Source organism: Hibiscus syriacus, unplaced genomic scaffold (assembly GCF_006381635.1).
Source record: "Hibiscus syriacus cultivar Baekdansim isolate YM2019G1 unplaced genomic scaffold, ASM638163v2 tig00110195_pilon, whole genome shotgun sequence".
NCBI lineage: Eukaryota > Viridiplantae > Streptophyta > Magnoliopsida > Malvales > Malvaceae > Hibiscus > Hibiscus syriacus.
Window position 1 is genome coordinate 1721520 of NW_024062621.1, and position 20189 is coordinate 1741708.

The window sequence follows — 20189 nt, forward strand, 5'->3', positions numbered from 1 at the left end:
TAAAACCTAATCTCAAAATAAAAAAAGTTAATGTTGTTAAATGTGTAATTAGGTATAACTTAAAAGTTATGTGTTTATGTAGGTACAATTAAAACTTAAGGATAATATTTAGTTTAATGAATATAAAGAGGAATGTAACAAAAAAATAACAATCTCGAAGAAGAGTTTATCAAATCTAAGATAAACTAATTACATTAATCGATTATTTTCTCTAAAATCATTAAAGAGTAAAAACTATCCGTTAAATAATAAAAATAAGACTATATAAAGAAATGGTTAAAAATCTAACAAAACAACTAAAAAGGGGAAAAGACAAACATGATAACACATCGACAATTAACTTTATCACAACTCAAACATGATATGTCAGTGTGATTATGGACACGTTTTAAAATGAGATAGTCAACTTGAAGATATAAAATAGAGATAGATTAATAAATAACTAAATAAATATCAAGTAAACAGACGACAGCAATCTAATCTTAAAATAATATAAGAAACATACTCTAAGAGCAAACAAAATCATTCATCATTTTCTGAAGGAAAGATATATTTATAAAAAAACATAACTCAGATATATAAAACTAAATTAATAAAAATGAAGAGAAAAAATAGAAAAAATAAATAAAGATTATGATTAAACATATGAAAGTGTACAAAAAAAAATAATAAGTGATGATGGGTTGGTCAAAAACCGATAATATCATCTTTCTAGACAAACAAAATAGTAATAGAAAAATCAAGACGACAACGACTTCAAAAATGATAATGTTTACTTAAGGGCTTATTTAGCTACAAATCAAAAAGTTAAAAGATATATTTTAATGCAATAAAAATGTGCAAATATATCTAAATAAAATATTAAGATTTAGGGTGTTTTATTTTATATTTAACTTATATAAATTGAAGCAATAATCAATCGATCTAGTGAGATAAAACAATAAATTTTTAAAATTATGTTGAAAATATCGTCTTTACATATACAGTACTTAATCCAAATTAATTAATTAATAAATAAAAAAACAAATGGTTATAAAAAAACTTTCCAGTTATCTAGAATGACTATTGACACAAACCTTGAAAAATAAAATGGGAAAGGAACAATGAGAATAGCATTAATTGATTTGACACAAAAGGTATCACTCAACAAGACTTTTTTGAATCGAATTGTGTTGAAGCATGAATTTTTATGTTTAATTTGACTTACTAATTAATAATAAAATATTTTTATTTAAATATAATTATTAAAATTAGTGTAAAATTGTTATTAGATTTAATTGTATATTTTTATTCAGTTAACTATCTAAAATTTATATAATATTTTTAAATTTTATAAAAAAATCTAAATTAATATTATCCTATGCCCTTCGTAATCAAAGCCAACCCATGAACAATAGTAGTTCCAACCAACTAGAGTTGGTCCAATTTATTTATCATTTATGTTGTTTTTACAGATGAACCTAAACCCTAACAAATTATGCCTCCCTGGGACAATAATTTTGCATTTACTGTCCAATGAAATTAAGTCAACTTTCTTAACCTTCAACGTAATTGACCAACTGTCTTTTGTAATTGCATCAATTAATTTCCAATTTATTTTCTTCGCAATGTTTCAGACTTTTGGTACGAAAACAATTCATAATTGCAAAACAAAAAAATCATAATAAAACATGATAATTTGAAATTTTATGAGTAAAATTATAATTTTTATTTTTTAATAAATTAAATTATTAATTTTGTAGAGTAAAAAAATCCATTTAAAGGCTAAAAGGACTTAAATAAATTATTAATTATTGATCGGGACTAATAATGCAATTGCCTCATTAAACTAAGGGAGGCTATGTCTATCACTAACTACACCCTAGTAATAAAATTAAATTACATCTTCTAGATTTATGCTTTAGTCCCTCACAATACGATTGTGGTATAAATACATATAGAGTAAGATGATCGAAAGGGACGAGTGGAGATAGTCGTTTTCCCTGAAACTTTAAAATTACTATATATTTTAGATTTTTTTAATGTATTTTTTATTGTGAATCTATTTTCGTCATTCTGAAATTTTATAAATTCATTCCCTCCTAATTTTTTTTTAATTTTTCTTTCTAACATAAAATTTTGAATTTCGTAGTTGATATAGAGTGATCCAAGGGAAGGCCATGGAAAAATGAAAATATTCCATTAAATGGGAAATTTTCACTTTTGTCCCATGCAAATATATATATATTCAAAATTTTGAAAATACATTATGTTTTGACTATTTTAAATCAGGCCTCCTCCTAAAATTTTAAAAAGCTATCATTAAATCTTAAAACTTTAGAGATTTTGTTTAAACCCCTAATTTTTAAAAAAAATTAAATTAGATCTTTTATTTTTTTAAATAATTTATACCTCCAAAATTCTGAAAAATCTTAAATAAACTCTCTAAATTAAATTGTCAAAATATGTAATGGATTTGATGCTAAAGGTAAAATATCTCAAAAGTGTTCATCATCTAGAAGTGAGTTGTACGTGTGGAATATTGTAGATTTAGTTTCATTGACAAAATCTTGCACGTTTTCTTTGACTAATATTGATAATCCAATCTCTTGTTAATGATAATATTTTAACTAATAATACATATTACCAGTAGTGGATCTAAAAAAATTTAAAGTTTGGACACATATATAGTGGACACCAACCCACCATAAACTTCATCTACATCTGCCATGCACCTGTTCAAAAGTTTTAGATTCAATGACATCACCATCATCATCATCATAAGTTTATTTGTGTCTCATTTTGATTCTACATATATTATGAGACATATTTGATCAAGGGAAATGATAAAATAATTCTTAAAAAATTTGATAATTTATTTTGATAGAATAAAATAAAAGTAAAAAAGTTAATGTTGTTGTTTGTTAAATCTTTTAATAATACATTTCGAATACGACAATTTTAAAAATTAAAAGAGACGAACCTAGGGAGACAGATACAGTAATAATTTGATTAAAAACACATATTGTTTGAGCATTGGACAATTCTTTCCTAAATGCGATTTTCTTGTAAATTTTTAAATTCAAGTTTTTTACATTAAAAAATAAGATTTAAAAGTATTAGAGTCCTTAATTTTAAAAAAAATCATTTTTTTTATTTTTTACATTCAATGAAACTTTTATAGCACGGAATTTTAAAACCTATCTCTTTGATAAACATTGCTAGTTAAATCCAATATTTTTGGGATTAATTGACGTCACATACCATATCAAGATACTGTTAAGTGGCATTTTTAGAAAAATATTTTTTAAAATAAAATTTTTGAATTTTAATATTTTTTAAAAAATCTATAAATTCCACGTGATAGATTTATGTTATGCCATTCAACATTAATGTCTCATAAAAATCGTTAAAACCTTCAAAATTGATTAAATGACTTAATTGATATAATTTCTTAATTCGAAAATTCAACTAGGTGTAAATAGTTTGAGGGTTTCACGTACCTTTTACCGAAAAATAATTATGATTAATATATTAAAATAGCGACTAATGTGCTTCAAAATGCACAAATATTGAATATTAGGAATTGATGCTTAAATTTTATAGTAGTAAAATATAGGAGTGGGGGCAACCCTAAAAGAAAAGGGTGATTCTAAAGCAAAAGGTCAAATATAATAATGAATAATAAGCCCAAGATTCCTGGATTGGTCCACACTAGAGTTTCATTGCACTAGCAAGTTGACAATTGGTCCCAAAGTTATAGTCCACTACCCCACCCCAATTTTTTTCTTTCATTCTCGTGATTCTAGATTTTATTTTCTTTGTCATATTTTAAGGTAAAATGTTATAATCAACATAATTAAGTAAATGGATGAAATAAAATTAAAAAAATTATAAAAAAATAATATCAGGATAAAAAGTCAATGATTCAGTTAATTGAATTTGTTAAAGTGTCACGTTAGATTCTTTTTCTAAGTTTGAAGCTCACATTAAATAAAAAATAATTCGAGAGTCAAAATATTTTTTGTTTGAAATGTACAAGGACCTAGATATTTTTTTCCACTTATTATTAAATTATATTTTAGAAATTAAATTATATATAAATTAAATTTAAATAATAATAGAATCTTACCAAAGCACAATATACCATAATCTCGTTTATAATAATAATATATAACTATTAAAAATAGTAAGAATCTTCTTTTTTTTATTAATCTATATTAGTACAAGATAATATATATTTAAAATAATTTTCAACTATTCAAATGATTTTTAAATATAAGAAGAGTTTTCACTAATTTTTTTATAGCCAGTAACCACATACAAAATAATTGCTTTATATATCTATAAATTCATTTGAAGACTTTAATAAATAGTTACTACAAGTCCGTCACCATCATCAATCCGTCAAATCATCTTAAATTATTCATAAACAAATTACACTTTTTCCGTAATACATATATTTGATTTTTTAAATATTTTTAAGAAGTATACAAGGTAGTAAATATTTAAAAAAAATTAATCATTTGATAATAAATATTTATATCGCTGCATACGCAATGCTCGAATCCTAGACATTAAGAGATAATAATATATCCCTTAACTACTGAGATCGTTTGGTTCGTGGTACATATCTTTGATTTTGAAATTAATTTTACAGAAAATAAATAATTTTAATTTTCTTATCTATTGGACTAATTGATAAATATACACGCGTTTGATTATGGATTTGCAATTTCTTGTCGATATAGCCAGGAAAAGAGAAGGCCGTTTCCTGTATAAGATCTGACTTGGATTGCTTGCAAACCAACGTTCAATTACGCCATTCACTTGATACAAGAAATGGACTTAATTGTCTTGTAGGACAGCTTGCTTGGACTATTCTCATGTTATCATCTATGTTTCCTTTTCTAGAGATCATATTTTTATTTATTTTACCAAAATTCATCACGCTTTCGAAACCCAAGTCAAAGCTATTGGAAAATAATAATAATAATAATAATAATAATAATAATACCGAACAGTTCGGCAGTATGTTATGAGAATCAAGTAGAGGTCTATAAAAGGAGTGGAAATACAGATACTCCATCATTACAAGCTTGCTTGGTTGTTCTTCAATGGCGGTTGAAGAAGGGATAGATGATTACACTCAAGATGGAACTGTGGATCTTAGAGGAAACCCTGTTCGTAGATCCAAGAGAGGTGGATGGACTGCTTGCTCCTTTGTTGTCGGTAACTTTCATCTCTTTTACTCAACTTCTTTCATCTCTTCTCTTTTCGGGTCTCGATTTCATGATAAAGGAATGAGTCAGATATTTAAATTCGAATTAAACTTGTAATTTTAAGAATGACTAAATTCGGAGTCTTTTACATTCTTTATTTTCTCTCTTTAGATACACTTGATATGTTTAAGATTCAGATCTCGAAATCGATGATTTCATATGAATCTAAACTAAACATATGTTTTTATCTTATTCATATGAATCTAAACTAAACATATGTTAGAAATGTTATGATTAACAAAGTTTAATATGAGACGAGATAAAAAAAGAAAGTGTTAGTTGTTTATATGCCATTTTTTAATATCTTTTCTGTGGAGTATTGGTAGATGCCTTTTATATATGCGGTGCCATCGTCGTGTATATAATTTATTTTAGAAAAAATTTAGATGAGAAAATATTGATATTTTTTTAGATAAAAAGTCATAAGGGAATATAAATTTTCACTAGACACGAGCATGTAGTACTTTATGTTTTTTAGAAATTAAAAAAAAGGAGGGTTTTCTTTAGATTGTGAACAAATGATGTTAGGGTTTGATAAAGCATTGATTTGGTTCAACTACCAAATAATAAATAGAAAAACTCCCCACAGCTGCCACACGCTTTTTGCATTTATCATTTGGTTTTCAATATTCCCTTCCCATTTTATAAAATTTAAACTTTAAGGTTTAACACTAATTAAATGAATAATTGTTATCTCTAGAGATTTTGGGTTTAAACATGTCATCTATAGGGATGTCTGAGTGTTCGTTGTCAAAAAATTATTTTTTTAAATAAATAATATCTTGTAATCACCCTAAACTAATTATTTTTAAAGATTTAAAGTTTATAAATCAATATTTTAAAAAATCAAATTCACTTATGATTTAATTTAAGGTTTAAGACGTGGTTATATCTTTTCTTTATTTCATGTACCCATAAAGACGACAAAACCTAAGCACATGATCATGAACATCAACCCTACAACAAAACAAAAATTACCAAAAATTAGGGTTGATAATTTTTAAAAAAAAAAACCTATCACATGAAGACAATAAAATTATCACATGATAATGAACGTCAAATCTATAATAAAACAAGAACTACCAAAAATAGGCTTGAGAAAGATTATATAACTTAAGATTATTCTATAATTTTATTTTTTAAAGTTAAAATAATAAATCATTTGAATTTGATTTAGATCAGTTAGATTCAAATTCGAGGTTACTATCATTATAGATTCCAAGGGCGTTGATTTATTAGATTGACGTCCAAGTTGTTTGTTGTTTTGGTGCAGTGTATGAGGTGTTTGAACGAATGGCGTATTATGGAATATCGTCGAATTTGGTGCTTTATTTGACTCGAAAGCTCCATCAAGGCACCGTGAAGTCCGCCAACAACGTCACCAACTGGGTGGGCACCATTTGGATCACTCCGATCATCGGTGCCTATGTTGCCGATGCTCATCTCGGTCGATATTGGACCTTCGTCTGCGCCTCTATCATTTATATCTGCGTAAGTTCATTTATCTTTCCTCTAAATTTTCATGTCCGATAATTAGCCTGTAAACGAACCGAATGCACACGAACATATTTTTTTGTTCATGTTCGTTCATTAAAGAATATAGCTTGTTCATGTCGTTCATTTAAATGATAAACAAACATAAATGAACGTAAACGAACACAAACGAACGAACATAAACGAACAACACAAACACAAAAAATAAACTTATTCGAACACAACAAATGAATGTAAAAAAAGTAAACAACAAGAATAACAACTTAAAATTCTTTAATATAACCTGCAACTTTAGAGTTAATTTGTTCGAATACAACAAAAACATACATAAATCATAAATAAGCTATGAACATAATAAAGTCTTAAAGTTAGTTTGTTCAGCAAAACAATCTTCTTGAAATCCAAACAACTTCAATAATCTTCGTAACATATTCAACTTGCCCTCTGTTCGAACATAAATGAACGAACATATAATCGAACGTTACGAACGTAAATGAACGAACGACCCTTTGTTCGTGTTCGTTCATTTAATTAAACGAACGCAAAATATTGTCCATGTTCGTTCATTTAATTAAACGAACATTTAATAAAAACGAACTTCCCACTGTACGGTTCATGAACGATGAACGTTCAATTCATTTACAGACCTACCTATAATTAAAGATGAATCGAAAAAAATATAATACACGATCACACTCTTTAACAAATCGATATTTTAACTACTAAACCTGTCAAAGTATGAACGGTTTGAAACCTCTAAAAGTATAAGGACATATTCCTAAAAAAATGTTAAAACTTTGACTAAATACTTTTTTCTTTGTATTTTATTATTGGGCAAAGTATACAAATGGTCCCTCGACTATAAGAAGTAGCTTTGGGTCCCTGATTATTAGAAGTTATAAAATAGTCCTCCTACTATATGATGTTACTTTGTTGAATCATTTGACTATTAAAAGTAAGAAAATGGTCACACGACTATTCATATGTTCCAAACTCATCATTTTCCGGTAAAAAAAATTGCTTAAGCTGGATGTTAACATGCTGACTGAGATATGATAGTCGTTTGGATTATGAATCAGATTTTAGCATATCTCAATCAATAGGTTAACGTTCAGCACAAAATATCAATATTTAACGAAAATGACAAGTTTGGAACATATGAATAGTCCATTAATCATTTTGTAACTTTTAATAGTCGAGAACTCAACAAAGTAACCCTATAGTTGAGGTACCATATGTGTACTTTACCCTATAAGGGATGATTGATGACAAAAAGAGTGTATATTGACTTGAAATTATTGTCAAAATTGTCATGTGAACCACTAATTTTATGTCACAACTTGAATCTTGTCAGTATAAAATCTGCAACTTCTTTTGTCTAATTTGCTAGACAATATTTCTTATCCAAATGGCCCAAACTGGTATATCAGCTTACTCTGGATAGGGTTTACATTTTATTAAATATGTAAGTTTCGAATATGATATAATGGTATTTTTTTATTTTTAAAGATTAAAAGTTAGATTGATTAAATTTTATACTTAGGGGATTGAAAAAGTTGTTTTATCTTTGGAGTTGTTAAATTAGAAATTAACAGTACAATTAAACAAAATTTAAGGAAGAAACCGATATTTTCAAATGAAAATAGTTCAGGGATTCAATTTTAGAAAAATAAAAAATAAGATTAAATTTTAAATTTTGAAATAGTATAGGGACCTCTAACATATTAAACTATTTTTGAAAGTTGAAAGCTAAAGTTATGAACTTATGATTATATAATAGAGATAAATATTAAAATTATTGCTCGACTCGTTAATCGTTAAGCTCTTCAAAATTTTTACCTTATTTTTTAACTATAAGTAAAATCTACTAATACTACATAGAGCTTAATATAAACAAAAATTAACAAATTTAACAAAAAAAATTATTAAAAGAATATATCAAGCAATTTCAAAGTTTAAACTCTAAAGAAAAAATCCATATACATCAAATTAGTACACATTAATAGTAATTTATCATATTTCTTATTATATATTAACTAAATAGTAATTTTATTTAGATGTTTTTTAATAGAATAATTTTTTAAGATAACTACTAAATATTATTAAAAATAATTAATGAACTGTTGTGAATTTATCAAGTTGAGTTGAACCTTGCTCGACTCAACTTGTTAAGGTTTTGAGTCGAGTTTGAGTTCAAGTCAAATCAATCCGAGTCAAATATTAATTGAGTTTTGACCGAGTCGAGTTCAAGCATCACACAGTTGCGAAAGAAAAATGAATTTTTTTTTAAAAAAATATTATATATATTTTTATTCATTTATATAAATATTAATATAATAAAATAATTATATTCAATATCAAATAACTCAGTTCTTGATCAAACAGGGGATGGCATTGCTAACATTATCAGTATCAGTCACTGGACTAAAACCACCACCTTGTCACCAACCCAATGTACAAGATTGCAAGCAGGCATCAACGTTGGAGTTAGCAGTATTTTCGGTGCACTGTATACACTAGCCGTCGGAACTGGTGGCACGAAACCGAACATCTCGACGATAGGTGCCGATCAGTTTGATGATTTCATCCGAAAGAGAAGGCTCAAAAGCTATCTTTCTTCAATTGGTGGATGTTTAGCATCTTCTTTGGTACACTCTTTGCCAACACAGTTCTTGTTTACATTCAAGACAATGTTGGTTGGACCTTGGGGTATGGTTTGCCCACAATCGGGCTCATCATTTCAGTTATAATTTTCGTAGCCGGAACCCCGTTTTATCGGCACAGGGTGCCAGCCGGGAGTCCGTTCACAAGGATGGCTTTGGTCATAGTGGCCGCCTCTAGGAAATGGAGGGTGGCACTTCCTAGTGACCCTAAGGAACTTTATGAACTTGACTGGAGAGTATGCTAGGAATGGGAAGTTCAAGATTGATTCAACACCAGGTTTGAGGTTAGTTTCAAATATAATCAGCTCGATTAGTTCGGTTTCGATTGACGTCGTAATTGAGTTTCGTGCATATAATTGCAGGTTTTTGAATAAGGCTGCCGTGAAAACGGGGTCGACGGATCCATGGATGCTATGCTCTGTAACTCAAGTAGAGGAAACTAAACAAATGCTGAGAATGATCCCAATATTGATTGCCACATTCGTGCCTAGCACAATGATCGCACAAATCAATACATTGTTTATAAACAAGGCACCACCCTTGATAGACGAATGGGGAACTTCCATGTCCCACCGGCAAGTTTAGCCGGATTCGTGACGATTTCTATGCTTATTTGTGTCGTCCTCTACGATCGTTTCTTTGTTCCGATTATCCAAAAATGGACCAAGAATCCGAGGGGCATCACCCTGCTTCAAAGAATGGGAGTTGGCCTTGTTCTTCACATATAATCATGGTGATTGCTTCATTAACCGAGAGGTTAGGCTCGATGTGGCTAGAGAACATGGCTTAGTTGAAAATGCAGGCCAACTCCCATTAACCATATTCATTTTACTTCCCCAATTTGTGCTTATGGGGACGGCCGATGCGTTTCTAGAGGTGGCTAAGCTCGAGTTCTTCTACGATCAAGCACCGGAAAGCATGAAGAGTCTCGGTACTTCCTACTCGAGTACGAGTCTGGGGATCGGGAACTTCCTCAGTAGCTTCCTTCTGTCGACGGTTTCCGATATCACTCAAAGGCATGGTCATCAAGGATGGATCTTGAACAACCTAAACAAGTCTCATCTTGACTACTATTATGCATTTTTCGCAGTGCTCAACTTCTTGAACTTCATCTTCTTCGTGGCGATAATCAAGTTCTATGTGTACAAGGCCGAAGTTTCGGATTCGATGCATGTGCTTACGGAAGAACTGAAGGTGATGAGATTAAAGGCATCAAGTCAAGAAGAGTTAAAGGAATAGCTTGACGGAACAATGTTGAACAATTTTCACTTATACATCATTGAAATGTTGTGTATTTCTTTTTGGGGTTAAACTTGAGCAACGGTTACAATGATAATCACTACAAAATAGGAAGGATTAAGATCAATTATTAGGAGGAATGAATTATTTTATATTAAAAGAATAAGGGTTTATGAAGTATTTAAATTTAAAAATTAAAAGAAAAAACAAAATACATTTAAATGCCTCCTCGGACAGACCTTGGTCCTTGGTGCACGAGGTTGCTAGGCTTTTGGATCGAGCGTGGATGGCTGATTTTGTTCTCATTCGACGAGAGGCAAACATGACGGTAGATTTCTTCTCCAAAGTGGATATAACATGTTGGGTAATCTGACCCTTTATACTTCAATTCCGAATTCACTTGTTACTCTGTTAAACCGTGATATCTTAGGTCCTCCTTATGCCCGTTCAAGGTATGCCTGATGTATGCTTAGGCTCCATTCAATTCCAAAAAAATAAATAAATTGAATTTATATAAAATTTATAACATTTTCTATGGACAAAAATATATTGTGAATGCAATAAATAGTTTTAATAGATTTAATAGTGTTGGTAATACTCAATCCCACATAGTATTGGAAATAATATTAGGAATGAGTATTTATGGTTTGGATTTCTCATTTTCTTGTTGAGTGAAAGAGAACAAGGGGGACTCTCGCGCACCGCTGTCGCCGCCGTTCGGGTCGTGGTTATAATTTCGGGAGTTATAACAGCTGAATAATGATGCAATGAACCTTGACTATTTTTTAGTCGGGTTCATCTAGACGTTTTCAGCTGTTATAAAAGAAGATTTAATCCTGAAATTTTATGAACGATTTTAACTCTATTTCTAGCCTATAAATAGAGGGCTATATTTAGCTTCTCAACTCACTCTTAACATTCAGAATTCACTCTTCAAGTGTTTTCTTAATATTCTCTATGTGTTCTTTCCGATAAGAAGAACAATATCACCGGCAGTCCACTCCGATTTCTGGTGTACGAAATTTGGAGCGACCGTATTAACCTCGGGAGACGGTCCACCTACTGCAACGATTACACATATCGAGGCGAATTCGTTTCTAAGGCAGTGGTTATACCACGACACGGTTTACGAATATGTTCCTTTTAATTACTGTTTATATTTCCAGTCAGTGCTAACGGTATAGTTTTGCGGTTGATATATCCAACAAATAGTATGACACATTATGTGACATGTAAGATAAATTGATGCATAAGACGGACGCCAACACATTTTTATATATAAATCAAACAACTATGACAAACCTAATCCAATATAGGGTAAAATATATTGGATATCACTTAACTTCTAATTTTGTATTGTTCTTATCATTAAACTTTAAATTATTTTAATTTTAGCATTAAAATTTAATTCCGAGTTCAATTAGGATATTGAGCCGTTAAAACGTTAACCATAGATAATGTTACCGTTTCTTTCTTGTGAAATTTAGTTCACAGGTTGATTTTGTCATTAAACTTTAAAACACTTTAAATTTAGGTATTGAATTTTACTTTACATATCAACTTGGTCCTTGCAGAAAATCTTCAGCTCTTTTGACTACATCTAGCGGTCAATAGTTACCTGTAACAAACCATCATTCATGACAAGATTAGTACCAAAATTTTCACATTCCACTCCTCTTTCTTCTCCTCATATTGAATTTCCATGAAACTCACTCAAAATCAACCAAACACAATCTAAAGGTTTGACGCTATAATGTTCTCCAATGACTGTCCGTTGATGTTAGTTCGACGATTTCCATCCGAAAGAGAAGGCTCAGAAGCTATCTTTCTTCAATTGGTGGATGTTTTGCATCTTCTTTGGGTCACTCTTTGCCAACACAGCTCTTATTTACATTCAAGACAATGTTGGTTGGACCTTGGGGTATGGTTTGCCCACAGTAGGGATCATCATTTCGTTTCTGATTTTCATATCCGGAACCCCGTTTTATCGGCACCAGAAGCCCGTCGGGAGTCCAATCACGAAGATGACTTCAGTTATAGTGGCTACGGCTAGGAAATGGAAGGTGCCACTTCCTAGTGACCCTAAGGAACTTCATGAACTTGACTCGGAAGAGTATGCTAGGAATGGGAAGTTCAGGATTGATTCAACACCAGATTTGAGGTTAATTTCAAATATAATCCGCTCAATTAGTTCGGTTTCAAATGACATCGGATATAATTTGTTTAACAGAGTCTGCGTGCATATAAATTGCAGGTTTTTGAATAAGGCTGCCGTGAAAACGGGACCAACCGATCCATGGATGCTGTGCTCGGTAACCCAAGTAGAGGAAACTAAACAAATGTTAAGAATGATCCCAATATTGATAGCCACATTGGTGCCAAGCGCCATGATTGCACAAGTCAATACATTGTTTGTAAGACAAGGCACCACCCTTGATAGACATATGGGAAACTTCAAGATCCCCCCAGCTAGTTTAGGTGCATTCATGACGATTTCAATGCTTATTTCTGTCATCCTCTATGACCGTTGCTTCATTCCGGTAATCCAAAAATGGACCAAGATTCCGAGGGGCATCACTCTGATTCAAAGGATGGGAATTGGCCTTGTTCTTCATATCATAATCACGGTGATTGCTTCTTTAACCGAGAGGCATAGGCTCAGTGTGGCAAGAGAACATGGCGTAGTTGAAAAGAGAGGCCAACTTCCATTGACCATATTCATTTTACTTCCCCAATTTGTGCTCATGGGAACAGCTGATGCGTTTCTAGAGGTGACGAAGCTCGAGTTCTTCTACGATCAAGCTCCGGAAAGCATGAAGACTCGGAACTCTTATTATCCTTCTAGTGTGGGGATCGGACATTTTCTCAGCAGCTTCCTTCTGTCAACGGTTTCCAAAGTCACTCGAAAGCACGGTCATCAAGGATGGATCTTGAACAACCTAAACAAGTCTCATCCTGACTACTATTATGCATTTTTTGCAGTACTCAGCTTGTTGAACTTCATCTTCTTCGTGGTGGTAATCAAGTTTTATGTGTACAAGTCCGAGGTTTCGGATTCAATGCGTGTGCTTACAGAAGAACTGCAGCTGAAGAGATTAAAGTTATCTCATCAAGAGGAGCTAAGGAATAGTTCAAATATATATTTACATGTTACCATCTTAGCCTGTTAAACAATTCCTTCATAAAAATATATTAGCAAGTTTCAATGGCACAAGAATTATTATTTTATGCATCACACATAAATTATTCAAAATATGAATATTAGATCAAAATATGTTGTCAATAGTTGTATTTGGAGTTTTGGACCATAACAACCATGCAAAGACTAGTTCGGAACTTGAAAAAAGAAAATATATGTTTGATATTGAAGAAAGAGTAACAAGAAAATGTTCGTCCGGTGTAGCTCATATGGTAGAGTGCTCACTTCGAATGCGAGATGCATGGGTTCGATTACGTGCACCTCCTTGGTTGGGATCGTTTAGATGATGATCTATCATTTTCGTTTAAAATTTTATCAAATATTTCACCGGAGCAGCAAAGGCTGATCTTGGCCGGAAACAGGATGTTTGTACTCTTGCTGATTACAATATTCAGAAAGGTATTGGTCCTTAGGGCTAAATTTAAAAACCTTTTAGTTTGAAGAACATCAAGAATGTATCACAAAAAGTAACTTTGAAGTAGGGTATGTTACTCGACTGATGAAATATGATTTTTTTGAAAGACAATTACAGCCCAAAAAATATATTTACATGTTTACATTTTAGCCACAAACAACCCTTCGTAAATATATCTGCAAAGTTTTAATGGCACATGAATGTTTTTTTTATATGCATTTACACAGACTATTCAAAATATGTATATTTTGAAAATGGAGCTAAACAACACAGTTTGGTTGAAAATGGAGGCCAACTTCCATTAACCATATTCATTTTACTTCCTCAATTTGCTTATGGGAACAGCTGATGCGTTTCTAGACGTGTCTAAGCTCGAGTTCTTTTACTATCAAGCACTGGAAAGGCACGAACTGTCTCGGTACTTCTTATTCGAGTACGAGTCTGGGGATCGGGAACTTTCTCAGCAGTTTCCTTCCGACGGTTTCTGATATCACTCGAAGGCATGGTCAACAAGGATGGATCTTGCATGACCTAAACGAGTCTCATATTGACTACTGTTATTCATTTTTCACAGTGCTCAACTTCTTGAACTTCATCTTTTTCATGTTGATAATCAAGTTTTATGTGTACAAGGCCGAAGTTTCGGATTCAATGCATGTGCTTATGGAAGAACTAAGGTGATGAGATTAAATGCATCGATGAAATCAAGAAGATCTTAATGAATAGCTTGATGGAACAATGTTGAACAAATTATCACTTATAATCCATTGAAATGATATGTGTTAAAACAAATAAAATTGCCTAATATAGTTAGATCATTGAGAACCAATGGCTTGAATGCACCTGGAACCATAGGAACTCATCTAATAGGCACAATATCAACATTACCTCTCATATATGTCATGCCTTTTTTGCCAACTGGAATGACTTCCTTACGTACTGGTCCGCGACTCGATCATTTCGATGACATAAGACCCTTAGTATAGTGTTCGGATCCGATTTGTCCCACCGTCCCGTTGTTGGAGGCATCGGTAGCTTTTGCCCCGAACCTGCAACGCCTATTCCGCTAGTCTCAGAAGTGACAGTGTTGAGATCTTCCATCAGTTGTTCTGTGGACTGAGACATTAATGATATTACCCCTTCAACTGTCTCGGCTTCCCTTTGAACTTCCTCATCAGATATCAATTCTTCTCCAGAATGATAAAATGCCTTTTGCAAACTGTGGAAATCCTCATCGATCATCTCGTGATCGGTCAGGTTAAATGCCCTAGACGGTCCACCGGCGAGCAAAACCATAAGAAATGCTTCGAAAGATGCTTTCATAACTTCTTTCGTTGCTAATGGTTGAGCTCGATTGGTGACCATTGCATGAAGAAGCGTTAGATTCTGCTTTAGAACTTTGATTGCAGGTCGAATTCTAGTGTTGGTTACTTCCTCCACATAAAGGCCCTCGTAGAAACTAGAATTTGAGTCGAGGAAGATAAGGCGGTAAGCAGCAACTTCTGATACATGAGCACAAGCATCCTGAATAGATCCAATAACATTTTTAAAGAAGGCACATGAAGCATCACGTTGTTCGCATATGCTATCAGAATCGTTTCGTGTTGAACCTTTCAGCGAGCTGGTCAGGGCTTTACCGAGAGAATCGAGATTGGAGATCAGATAGTGCAAGGTATTAAGTCGAATGTAAAGGCGTTGTGTGCCACGGCTCGTTGTTGGGCGAGAATGGCGACCATCTAGACTCGCAATTCGATTCATTTCTTCTACTCCAACAGCGCAAGGAGTGGCCTTTTTAAAGATTTTGAACAACGTCGAATCTCGATTGCATCTGCTTAGAGGAGGAAGTGTAGGGAGATAATTCTTTTTTAACCCTGAAACAAGAAATGATGCATCCAATCAGATCGTCAGATCTCGTCGATACATTGACTTATCGTCGACGAAATCACGTAGGCCTAAAATGGTGCATGAAACACACTGAGATGATTCTCACCACATGAAGCTACAAAGGTAGTGTACTCATGGAAGAGCTGCTCTAAACCTTCAGCTAGTTCAAGAATCAAATCATCTGTAATTTCAACCGGAATTTCAAAGAAATCTTTCGCCGTTTCATTAGCCAAACTAGTTAGCTCCACCGACGATGTCGCATACGGTTCGAATTTGGACTTGGGGTTCCAGGTCTACAGCATAAAAACCAATTAGTAAGCTGAGACATCTCCTTCTCACCTATGAACTTAATCAAAAACAGAACAAATAAATTGACTGACTTCAGTTTCTTTTGCTCTACCAAGAAGATCTTTCCCTTGTTTTAGCCTTTCATCTATCCATTGTCTCAAGAGCCTCAATGTGATCGAATCTACTTCGTATCGATCCATTTCTGTAACTATTCCTTTTCCACCATTCTCACTGTCTTCGGAATCTTCGACCACCATTTGAACCAAAACTTGTTCTAGCTTTGCAGCTCCCTGTAGTACCCCGACCACTTCGCCGTTCAGTATACGTGTCTCGGTTACATATTCCTTCAACAGATCTCCATAGCATTGATGTAGCATCACAACCGCCACGCCGGCTGCAATCGGATGCCAACTCTTCAATACAGGACTAAAAATTGCCCTCTCTTTCTCAGCCAACTCCTCAGTTCTTTTAGTAAATTTTAACATGGTCACACTCGGTTCTTCCCCTTCTTCTTTATTGGCATTTTCATTTTCTATCATCTACAGCGAACACAAAAGAACTAAGGATTAAACAAAATGCATGCCAAAACTGATGTATTTAGTAATAAGATAGTTGCCTACTTACCTTTGTAAATGCATTTTTCATCGAAGATCGAATGTAATGACCGACATGATCACTGGTCGAATCCTCGAGCATTATATCCCGTTCCATGATTGTAGCATCTTCACCTAAAATCTTTGCTGAAGATAGTGCCAGAGGCAAAAGACTATCAATTCCGCTAACACTTGCTTTGTCGAAATATTCGTGGTAACGGAGCAGCCGCTTCTCCGTCCAATCTCGAATCGAAGCTACTATCGAAAACAAGATTTTCACATACATTTCCTCTCTGTCTGGCTCTTGAGCATCATTTTCCACCTCTGTCAACATAGTACATGCTGCAGATACAAGATCGGGCTCGGTTTGATTAGTGGCAACGTATTGCCGAAAAAGCACCCAAGTGAAACAAGCATTGTGAATCGGCCAATCGATCCCCAATGTGGTCCATGTCTTTGTCATTAGTTCGAGCAACTCGTCGACCTCGTCGAGGACTACCGTCTTGTCGTAGGTATCAAATATGCCCTGAAGGAGACAAATGTAGAGGTGGATGTTGAGAGGGAATCCATCAGCCCAATGGCACACATCAGTAGGGAAACCATCGGTATTTCGCCAAGCCAAAGATGCAACGGCGGTGCAGAGTGTTTTCCATGTCTCTGAGTTCTTTGAAGTGTCTATAGGCTTGCAGTCACCGGCTCGGATCGACTCGCGAAGATGCATTGCAGAAGAATTCGATTCGTCTAGAGGGATCGACGGATAAATTAGAAGGGCTGCTTCGAGGATTTTGAGTTGACGCTTTTGCCAAATATGGTACTCGTGTGGATCGTTGAACTCCGACGGTTTTATGTGCCGAATAAGCTCGAGCGGAATAATGATCGTCTCCGGCTTCCTACCCATCTATTCAAACCGACATGGAATTTTACAACATAGAGACGTAACAATCACATTACAACTACTTTTAAGATCATCGTCATATAACAACAACATACACAAATCAAGTCGTAACATTCGTAATGTTGATAAATATTATACTACAATCACAATTTAATACTATATTATAAGGAAATCAATTGAAATGGATAACACGAACAAATAACATGCATTATCGATAAATGATACGTACTTGGCCAACAAGGGTTCTCATGAGAGTCTTCCGAAGCCTATTGTCACTCTGTTCTGATACCCTCATTTGTCGTTTCATGATCTCCACCGCCTTCAAAGATCGCTGAGGCCTTGCTGACGCCGGCGACGTCGACGACTCACTGTCATCGTCTCCACTAAAATCAAAAGCGGACATTGTCATTCTCCTACCATGTTGTGGTCTCTTCACCGTCTTCAACCCCAAATCCCTTTTAACCGTACTCAGAGGCGCATCTACCACCCCCTGATTCGCCCGCCGCCCGAATGATCCCGGCCCTGAGGCTAACGCTAATGCCCCATACCAGGTCCCTTCGTCCCCATCACGCGAAGAATAAAACGTCGATGCATTCCGACTCCCGAAGCCCGGGGACGAACGACATGACGTGAAGAATATCTCGTAAGCCGTTTCGCAAACCTCGTCGTATTCTAGGCCTTCGAGCTCACCAAAAGGCCATGCGAGGTCGGCAATGGTGGAGAGAGCAAGGGGAAAAAATAGCATTGTTTTGTTTGGTAGGTTTGCCAACGTTGTAGTGCCATGACAGGAACATACGTTGCTAATTCACTCTTAACATATAATTTATCGTATTTTTGGAATTTCATTTTTCTACTTTAAAATTAATTTATAAATTGTTTAAGTTATTTTTTTTAAGTTTAGATCTAGATATATTTAAATTGTTAATTTATATGTTTATTTTTTATAATAACTGATTTTATTTACAATTATATATATATATATATATATATATATATATATATATATATATTGGTTATGTTTTGTAATTTTGTTCATATATTATTTTAATTACTTTTAACTTCGTTACTCACTCATTAATAAGATGAATTAATAAAATGTTTTATTATAATAAACCAATAAAAGAATATTTTGATATCAATATTTTTTAATAGTTGCTAATATACTAATATGTAATAATAGCATATTTTGCGATAAATTGTATTATTACGATTAATCACAAAAAAATAAAATTATGTAATAACACTTAAAAGTTATCACCAATAAATTATTTTATCATTACACATTTGATTAAGAATTTATTATGAGTAATTGTGTGGTTATGATTAATATCAATAAAATCAAATTACATAATGTAAAAGAATTGTTGATATTCCTTAAAGTAATGCGTTCGAGTACCAACAATGTTAGAAATATAAACGATCAATGTCAAATGATTTTTGAATAGGTGTTATCTTATACTTACCCTAAATTAATAAAAATAAAAAAAGCGATGCTCATATTACATAATTTAACAACTTATTTTATTATTACGCATTTAATTAAAATTTTATAACGATAAATAATGTTGTCGCGATAAATATCTAAAAATATATATATAATCATTTTTTTATATTTATTGGTCATATTATAATAATTTATTTTATCATTGTATACAATATTTAAAAAAAATAAAACAATAAATTGTGTTATTGTAATTAATATTCTATAAAACAAATTCAACAATCATATTTAAAAATTAGGGTAGATTACACGTTTAATATCTAAACTATTACTTTTGTCCCATTTTGTACTTAAACTTTCTTTTGTTTCAAAATCATACTTAACGTTTATTTTTTATTTTGTTTTTTACCTCACCGTTAGAACATGACACTTTTTTATGGGTAAAATTATATAATTTATCACTAAATTATCTTCTCACTCCTATTTTGAGCATTGAAGTTTAATTTTTTTAATTCAATTACTTAACTTTCAAATCTCCTAATTTAATCTATCTAACTTTCAAATTTAATTTTTTACTTTAACTATATATTAATAAAATAAAAAAATGTCATGTCACAAAAATTATTAATAAAATAAATTAGAGTGATTAAAACATGAGCAATTTGAAAGTTGGGTCATTAAATTGAATTTTTTTAAATTTTAGTGATCAAAATAAGAGTGAAAAGATAGTCGAGTGATGAAAGATATAATTTAGTTATAGAAAATGTCACCTACAACAATTCCTTTAATTTTTTAACGACGAGATACCAAAATGAAA

At 32.4% G+C, this 20189-nt stretch overlaps 2 protein-coding genes and 1 pseudogene across 2 annotated transcripts; 2 read left to right on the plus strand and 1 right to left on the minus strand.

Annotated features, from left to right (window-relative positions):
• Window positions 1-5078: 5078 nt before the first annotated feature.
• Window positions 5079-10765, plus strand: LOC120218311 (annotated as a pseudogene).
• A 178-nt stretch (window positions 10766-10943) lies between these two features.
• On the plus strand, window positions 10944-14952 carry LOC120218094 (protein NRT1/ PTR FAMILY 5.2-like). Its single transcript, XM_039215069.1, has 6 exons — window positions 10944-11021; window positions 12442-12818; window positions 12912-13786; window positions 14193-14255; window positions 14617-14751; window positions 14846-14952. Exons 1-6 carry the CDS (start codon window positions 10944-10946, stop codon window positions 14950-14952), a joined length of 1635 nt encoding a protein of 544 aa, XP_039071000.1.
• Window positions 14953-15171: 219 nt separating this feature from the next.
• LOC120218095 (protein unc-13 homolog) lies at window positions 15172-18676 on the minus strand. Its single transcript, XM_039215070.1, has 5 exons — window positions 18161-18676; window positions 17068-17934; window positions 16536-16982; window positions 16262-16448; window positions 15172-16142 (listed from the first exon to the last, which is right to left on the minus strand). Exons 1-5 carry the CDS (start codon window positions 18674-18676, stop codon window positions 15172-15174), a joined length of 2988 nt encoding a protein of 995 aa, XP_039071001.1.
• Window positions 18677-20189: the final 1513 nt, after the last annotated feature.

Excerpts from the sequence above, each read along its gene's own strand:
- LOC120218094 (XM_039215069.1), top strand. The coding sequence starts at position 10,944 with ATGGCTGATTTTGTTCTCATTCGACGAGAGGCAAACATGACGGTAGAT. Across the intron at positions 12,819-12,911 it reads GATTCAACACCAGATTTGAG|GTTTTTGAATAAGGCTGCCG; the intron begins GTTAATTTCAAA and ends TATAAATTGCAG. Across the intron at positions 14,752-14,845 it reads TCAGCAGTTTCCTTCCGACG|TGCTCAACTTCTTGAACTTC; the intron begins GTTTCTGATATC and ends CATTTTTCACAG.
- LOC120218095 (XM_039215070.1), bottom strand. The coding sequence starts at position 18,676 with ATGCTATTTTTTCCCCTTGCTCTCTCCACCATTGCCGACCTCGCATGG. Across the intron at positions 16,983-17,067 it reads TGAAAAATGCATTTACAAAG|ATGATAGAAAATGAAAATGC; the intron begins GTAAGTAGGCAA and ends TGTTCGCTGTAG. Across the intron at positions 16,449-16,535 it reads GTAGAGCAAAAGAAACTGAA|ACCTGGAACCCCAAGTCCAA; the intron begins GTCAGTCAATTT and ends TTTATGCTGTAG.